Here is an 8,065-nt window from a genome sequence, read left to right as displayed (position 1 = left end):
CGGTAAACAAGTATAAACATGACTGAGTATAGATTTTCAATCGAAAACAATGAGAGGATAGTAAGAAACAGCCCCTAAGGGTCCATAAAGCATTGGCACAAGGCCCAAACATGGCATTCAGCCCAATTTACAGAAATTCTTTCTAAAACATATAAGTATCAAATGGTTTCAACAAAGTATGCAACTTTACAGTTGCCACGGGACGGACCAAGTCACAAATCCCCAACAGTGCACGCCCACACGCCCGTCACCTAGCATGTTCGTCACTTCAAAATAATAGAATGATACAAAATCCGGGGTTTCATACCCTCAGGACTAGATTTACAATCGTTACTTACCTCAACAAGATGAACCCAACGTCGAGCAAGCTAATCAATACTTAGGAAATTTCCATTCCGTGCGTATCCACCTCTGAATGCTTTCTTGTCTCCTCAATTCAATGCCAACGATCCGAAACTGAAATTCACCCCTTAATGATAATACAACGATCTAATATACTAAGCAACTTTAATCTACAATATCAACATCCATTGGGACCAACATTAGTAACCCATTCCATAGTTTCATAAATTTCATCGCCAAGATTACCATTCACCTTCTCTCTTATTTTCTCAAAAGTACTATTCATGCCATGAACTAGAGTTTTATAATCCAATCTTTCAACCATTAAAACTTGTAACAAATGCTTCAAATACTTCTAACTACTCATAATAAATGAGTTTGAAGCATTGGAATTACCTCTAGTAGATCAATCTTGAAAAATCACAACTTTGGTGATTTTTGTGTTCTTGAGGATTTGATGATGAAATCTTGTATTTGGATGTAAGAATGATGTTAGAAAGCATGTATATTGAGTAATAATCAACCCAAAACATCATTAACAGCTTACCTTGGTTGATTGGACTTGATTTGAGCTCAAAATCTTCCCTTCACCTCAAGAACCCTAACCCCCAAATACTCAAAATATCCCCCTTCCCCGACCTTGTATTTATAGGCCCAGATTTCTGGGTTTCGGATGCGGCCCTGGATGCTTCGCATCCCCACTTCACTCCTCTTTGAAGGTCAGATGCGGACCTAGACGCTATGGCAGCACTTCACTGCCAGCCTTTCTTTCGGACGCGACCTCGGATGCTTCGCATCCGCAGGCTCCTCCGCCAGCCTTTGGTAATTTGGTCATAACTTCTTATAGGAATGTCCAAATGACGAACGGTTTGAAGCGTTAGAAACTAGACTCAAAGATATTTCATTTTATAGCTCTCATCGTATAATGAGAGTTATGCTCAATGGAATTTAGGTCTTATGCGAACTCACTTAAAACTTTAGTCTTATGAAATTTCCAACTTCCAAACTTCTCATTAACCATCCGAAATCGTCCCGAGCCCCTCGGGACCTTAACCAAATATACCAACAAGTCCTAAAATATCATACAAACTCAGTCGCTTCCTCAAATCACCTCAAACAACGCTAAAACCATGAATTACACCCCAATTCAAGCCTAATTCCTCTACGGACTCCCAAATAATATTCCGGACACGCTCCTAAGCCCAAAATCACCATACGGAGCTATTGGAATCATAAAAATTCAAATCCGAGGTGATTTACATATAGGTCCATATCCGGTCCAATTTTCTAACTTAAAATTTTCAATTATGAGACTAAGTGTCTCGTTTCACTCCGAGTTCCTTCCGGACTCAAACTAACTAACCCGATATAACATAATATAGTTGAATAACACAAAAAGAAGTAGGAATGGGGAAAACAGGGTTATGACTCTCGAAACGACCGGCCGGGTCGTTACAGTTGTGGACCTCGAAGAGTGCCTAACACCTTCTCTTTGAGGTAATTTAAGCCCTTACCCGATCTTTGGTGACGTTGACTAGTTAAAACAGAGTTATTTGCAAATAGGTGCTCTAACGCACCTTAAAAATCGTTAGGTGGCGACTCTTCTCTTTTAACATCCTACCCCTTTGTCTAAAAGAGTTGTCGCATGTCAAAGCCCGATTTCGCGAGAAAAAGGGGCACGACACCTGTCCAAAACTCAGGTAAATGAAGTTTAACCTTTTACACTTCCTTTATCAAGTTCCAATATGATTTACGCAATTTAATTAACAAGTAGGGTGCAAACAATGCAAGTATAACACGATTTGGGTCCTAGACTACCTGGACTTAAGCATAATTAGTAGCTACGTAAGGACTCTCGTCAACTTGTGCATACGCAACCCCCACAAATAGAAGCACATAATAAATTGATTCACCTATGGGGTTAATTCTCTCTTACAAGGTTAGAAAAGAGACTTACCTCGTCTGGCGTTCCATAACCGGCTTCAAAGCTCTTCCAATAACTCAAACCGATGCCCATCGATCCAAAACTATTCAATCAATGTGAAATTACATAAATATATACTCTAATACTCGTTATAATCCAATTTATAACAATTCCCAACTCCACCCGAAAAGTCGATAAAGTCACCATCGGGCCCACGTGCCTGGATTCCAAAGATTTTCGAAGAAAGTCATTACCCATAACATTACAAACTCAAATATATAATTTATTCTCAATTCCATGCCCAAATTCATAGTCAAAATCCAAAAATACCAAATTTCTAGATTTTTCTTCAAAATCTCAAATTTCTATAAATATTCGTGTCTAAATCCATATATAAACCTTGTATGTAACTCACAACTAGTAGAAATCACTTACCTCATGCTTGAGGATGAGAATGGCACTCTAAAATTGCTCCAAAATTGGCTCCCGTGGAAGAAATGAAGTGAAAATGAGCCAAATCCCCGATTTAAAAGAACATTGCCCAGGTCCTTCCTCTTTGCGATCGCTGAATAACCCTCGCGATCGCGAAGGCCAAACAGCCCTACCCCCAAAAACTCTTCTTCGCGGACATGATGTACAGAACACGATCGCGTTGCCCAGCTACTTCCTCTTTCGCGATCGCGAGCCCCACTATGTGATCGCATAGAACAACTCTTCTCAAACGAGCATGCCCCGTTAACTCAGCACGTTCGCGATAGCTCCCATGCGAATGCGAAGACCCTCCAGCTCGACCTCCGCGAACGCGTCACCACTTATGCGATCGCGTAGAACAAAATTTTCACTAGTCCATTTAACCCTTCACGATCGTGGCCCTCTTCTCACGATCGCGGAAGAGGAAACCAGATGCCCAGAAACCAACAATTCCACAAAGTCCAATATTAGTCCGAACTCGATCCGAGACACACCCGATGCCCTTGAGACCCCGTCCAATCACACCAACCTGTCCCAAAATATGACACGAACTCGTTCAAAGCCTCAAATCACATCAAACAATATCGAAATCATGAATCGCACCCCAATTCGAGCTTAATGAACTTTAGAACTTCAAACTTCTACATTCGATGGCGGAACCTATCAAATCACGTCCGATTGACTTCAAATTTTGCACACAAGTCACATTTGACATTACAGACATATTTCAACCTTCGGAATCAGAATCCGACCCCGATATCAAAAAGTTCACTCCTTGTCAAACTTCCCAAATACCTTCAACTTTTCAACTTTCGCCAAATGACTCTGAAATGACCTACAGACCTCCAAATCCACATCGGACGCGCTCCTAAGACCAGAATCACCATACAAAGCTATTCTCAGGCTCGAAATCCTAAACGGACATCGATAACATTAAAATACACTTCAACCGAACATATGAAATTCTTCCAAAATTCTATCATTACATAATGAGCATTGAAATGCTCTCAGGTCACCCAAAACCTGATCCGGACATACGCCCAAGTCCGAAATCATCATACGAACCTATTGGAACTTTCAAATTCTGATTCCGAGATCGTTTACTCAAAAGTCCGGCCTTAGTCATTTCTTCCAACTTAAAGCTTCCGAAATGAGAATTTTCTTTCCGAATTAACTCCGAACTTCCCAAAATTCAATTCTGACCATGTGTACAAGTCATAATACCTGATGTGTAGCGACCCAAGGCCTCAAACTGTCGAATGACGCGTTTAGAGCTCAAAACGGTAGGTCGGGTCGTTACATACCTCATCTCAAGGCTTAATTTCTGATGGTAGGCTATAATCGCATATTTTAGTCGATTGTTACATTTCAATTTACTGCACTTCAGTTGAGTTTGAGCTTTAACCGCTAGTGTTTGGCACTAATTGTGTGTTTTATGCCTTGTTAGAGTGATTTCGAGCTATGTAGATATTATGGAATGAATTCAAGTGATTTGGAGCTTTGAAGTCTAAGTAAAAGCCCAAGTAATTAAGCCGGGATCGTGTTTAGGGATCAACGGATGTTAGTTTAGAACGAACGAAGAATCGAGCAGGCATATTGTGCACTGAATAGTAGAATACATATAACTCTTTGCTCAAAAATCAGTTTTGTCTCCACAGCATATGGTTGGAAAGCTATTTCCAAGGGCTACAACTTTTATGTTTTACGGTTTTTCAAATTCCTAACAGAACAAGGTGAAGAGTGCATGGCAAAAGCGCGGCCGCTCACTGATCGTGCATTTGGGGCAAAATAGTGTGAAAAGTGCGCGGGCACACTTCCAGGTGCGCGACCGCGCACGTCTTGTCCGAGAACAATGTCCTTTTATGTGTAGTAGAAGGTGTATGTGTTTGGGCCTGACCCTACTTGGTATATATATATGGGAAAATGGTATTTTTGGGACTTTTGACATAATTTAGACCTAAGGAGGCTAAGGAAAAGTTGGAGAAGGAAGAGCACAAGGAATCCTTCATTCAATCCCAACTCAAGATAAGGGTTTGGATGTTTTATGTTTTCCTTTTACTTAAACTTAATTGTGATGAATTTCTCCATATCCACGGAGTAATTCTTCATTAGGGATTGATGGATTTGGTGTTTTGAGAATTGTTTGTGGATATTAACTCTAGTTCTATGTATTGAATTGTTTTGGGTATTTTTATTGTTGCATAGATATTCACATGTTTATGTAATCGAAAGAGGCATAACTTGTGATGTTGTTGCATTATTTTGTTGGTTGAATTCATTGATTCTTACTAGTAATCAAAAGAGGCTAGTTGAATTATCGTTTAGACCTAGTTAGGAGGATAGTCGAAAGAGGTTCTCTTAAAGATTAACCCACTATGAATTCTTACATATCTTCACCAAGCTTAACTTAGTCCATATCACGAGGTTGAGGCTTAATCGAGAGAGGAGTTTCTACTGAACGTTTGACTATAATTGAGTGAATTCGAGAGACTCACTTGAACCTTAGAAGTGAATCGACTAGAGTTAATTCCTGAACAAGTATCTTACACCTATCCAATCAAACCCTATTTTATTCCATTGATATCGTCTTGCTTACTCTTGTTGCAATTGTCATTAGCTAATAGTTTAGACATTTAGTTAATTTTAGTTTTAATTCACACAAATCTAAATTGTTGATCATCTTGAATAGCAATAAAGTTATAAACTACAAAAACACTGTTTAACTCCAATCCTTGTGGATGCGATATTTTCTATAATATATTGGACAAGAGAGCTTATGTTTATACGCCGGTTTTGTGCTCGTCAAATTTTGGCATCGTTGTCGGGGATTGGCAATCAATAGTGTTTGAAATAGTTTGTAGTGCTAATTCAGGAATTTTTCTTTTTTTTATTTTCTCTTTTTACGTTTGGATGTTCTTTGACTGTGCGTAGGCTACAGGTTAGATTGGTGCATGACCCGATCTTCTGGGAAGGAATTGCAACCATACGAACCATAAATTAATAAAACATCTGAGACAGTTGAGGAAGGAAAGAAAAGATGATGGGAGATGATGATAATGTTGATTTGGCTGCGAGAGAGGCAGCCCAACACATAGAGAAAGTTGTAAGAGATACTGAAGAAGCAGCACTCAGAGATGCACAAATTGCTTATGAGGAGGAGAAAGCTCGAAGAATGGCTCAGAATCAGCCCTTGGGTGTAGACCAGTTTGGAAATGTAGCTCCCGGCCAAGGTAGACCACTTGGTGATTATGCTAGACCAGTCTACAACCAAGGTTTATCAAGTGTGAGACCACCTCCAGTAGCAGCCAATAATTTCGAGCTGAAGCAAGGGTTGTTTCTAACCCTCCAAAACAATTGTGTCTTCAGAGGAAAGATGAACGAAGATCCAAACAATCATCTAATGGACTTCGAGGAGATCATGAACACCTTTTAATATAATGGTGTGTCGCAAGATGCATTGTACTTAAGGTCATTCCCCTTCACTATGAAAGATTATGCAAAGCACTGGCTTCGAAGCTTTCCCCAAGGATCAATTAGAACATGGGAGGAGATGACCTCAAAATTTCTTACTAAATATTTCTCCTCAGCTCAAGTTTAGAAGAGAAATCCATAACTTCTGCCAGAATGGGACTGAGACTGTGTTTGAAGCATGTGAGAGGTTTAAAGAGATTGTGCGAAAGTGTCAACACAATGGAATTGAACGCTAGATGCAACTCCAAGACTTTTGGGATGGTGACACCGACCTCACGCAGAACATTGAGCAATGCAGTTGGAGGTCCGTTAACGAAGAAGACTCCAGCAGAGATAGTCACTATTCTAGATGAGTTATCTGAAGATGCAAATAAGTGGCCCTCAGAGATTGCTGAAAGAAGAAGATCAACTGGTGTTCACCAAGTTGATACTAACACATCTGTGCAGGTACAACTTGATGCCATGGCAAAAGAAATCAGGAAGCTGACTTTAGCTTCAATACATAATGAGCCGCATGCAGCATGTGATTTATGTGGAAGAGGACACCCTACTCATGAGTGTCAAGCTACCATGGAGGAAGTTAATGTTATGGGTAATTACAACTTCAATGCAATGGGTCAGAAGCACCCCGGTTTTTCATGGAGTTCACTTGGGGGTATAGCAAATTCATGGCAACAAAATAACTCCGGATTTCAAGGAGCTCCTCATTTTGTGAATCAACCGAGGCTGCAGTTTCAGCCTCAACAGCCAATTCAATCTGGGTTAGAAGATTTGATGAAGTCATTCATTGTCAAGACTGGTGAGAGATTAGATGCTCATGGGGCAGCTATCAAAGAACTTGGGCCATGTTTGCGTAACTTAGAGAGATAAGTGGGAAAAATTGCAAATATATTATCTGAGAGAATCCCAGGTACTCTGCCAGCTGATACTGAAAAGAATCACAAAGAAACAGTAAATGATGTGACCTTGAGAAGCGAACAAGTATTGAAGGATCCAACTCCAATTCAAAAAGAAGTTGTGCCTAAAAAATAAAGTGGGAAGGAGCTGGAAATTGAAGATAAAAAGACTGAGAAGAAGAAAGACAAGAAGGGAGCTGAGAAAAAGAAGGAGGAGGAAACTTCAAGAAGGGAGGAATATGATGATGTGAGAAAGCACATGCCTGCTCTACCTTTTCCCCAAAAGCTCTATAGAGAAAAGCTGGACAAGCAGTTTGAGAGGTTCCTAGATATGCTGAGACAGGTTAATGTAAATCTACCATTCACGGAAGTTCTCTCACAAATGCCAGCTTATGCTAAGTTCTTCAAGGAGATCCTGACAAAGAAGAGAAAGATAGAAGAGACATCGGTAGTGAATCTCACAAAGCATTGTAGTGCAATATTGTAAAATAAACTCCCACAAAAGTGTAGAGATCCATGGAGTTTTACTATATCTTGCTCTTTAGGCTCTATTAATTTTGATAAATCTTTATGTGATTATGGGGCCTCAATTAATTTAATTCCATTGTCCATTTATAGGAAACTGAGAAGGAGATTGGAGAAATAAGGTTGGTGCTAATATCTTAGAGGTTGGCGGACCAAACGACTATAACACCTGAGGGGATAGTAGAATATATTTTGGTGCGGGTGGATAAGTTCGTATTTCCTGTAGATTTCATAATGGTGAATATGGAGGAGAACAAGTGTAACGACCCGACTTATCGTCCTGCCTGGCGGCATAAGGCCCTGAGCAACTTCTTATTATATGTATTGACTTGCGTGCGTGGTTAAATTTAGTTACCGGATGATTTGGAGTGATTTGGGACACTTGGTCCCCAAAACGGAAGCTTAAGTCTTAGGATTTTTACCATGGTCAGAACTG

General features: G+C 40.0%; 1 protein-coding gene across 1 annotated transcript; it reads left to right on the top strand.

Annotated features, from left to right (window-relative positions):
- The first annotated feature begins 6,361 nt into the window (after window positions 1-6,361).
- Window positions 6,362-7,591, top strand: LOC138906620 (uncharacterized). The gene is made up of 2 exons (XM_070195855.1): window positions 6,362-7,055; window positions 7,266-7,591. Exons 1-2 carry the CDS (start codon window positions 6,362-6,364, stop codon window positions 7,589-7,591), a joined length of 1,020 nt encoding a protein of 339 aa, XP_070051956.1.
- The last annotated feature ends 474 nt before the right edge of the window (window positions 7,592-8,065 follow it).

Source organism: Nicotiana tomentosiformis, chromosome 1 (assembly GCF_000390325.3).
Source record: "Nicotiana tomentosiformis chromosome 1, ASM39032v3, whole genome shotgun sequence".
Lineage (NCBI taxonomy): Eukaryota > Viridiplantae > Streptophyta > Magnoliopsida > Solanales > Solanaceae > Nicotiana > Nicotiana tomentosiformis.
Note: the sequence above shows the minus strand (reverse complement) of the source record. Positions and strands in the feature narration are given on the sequence as shown.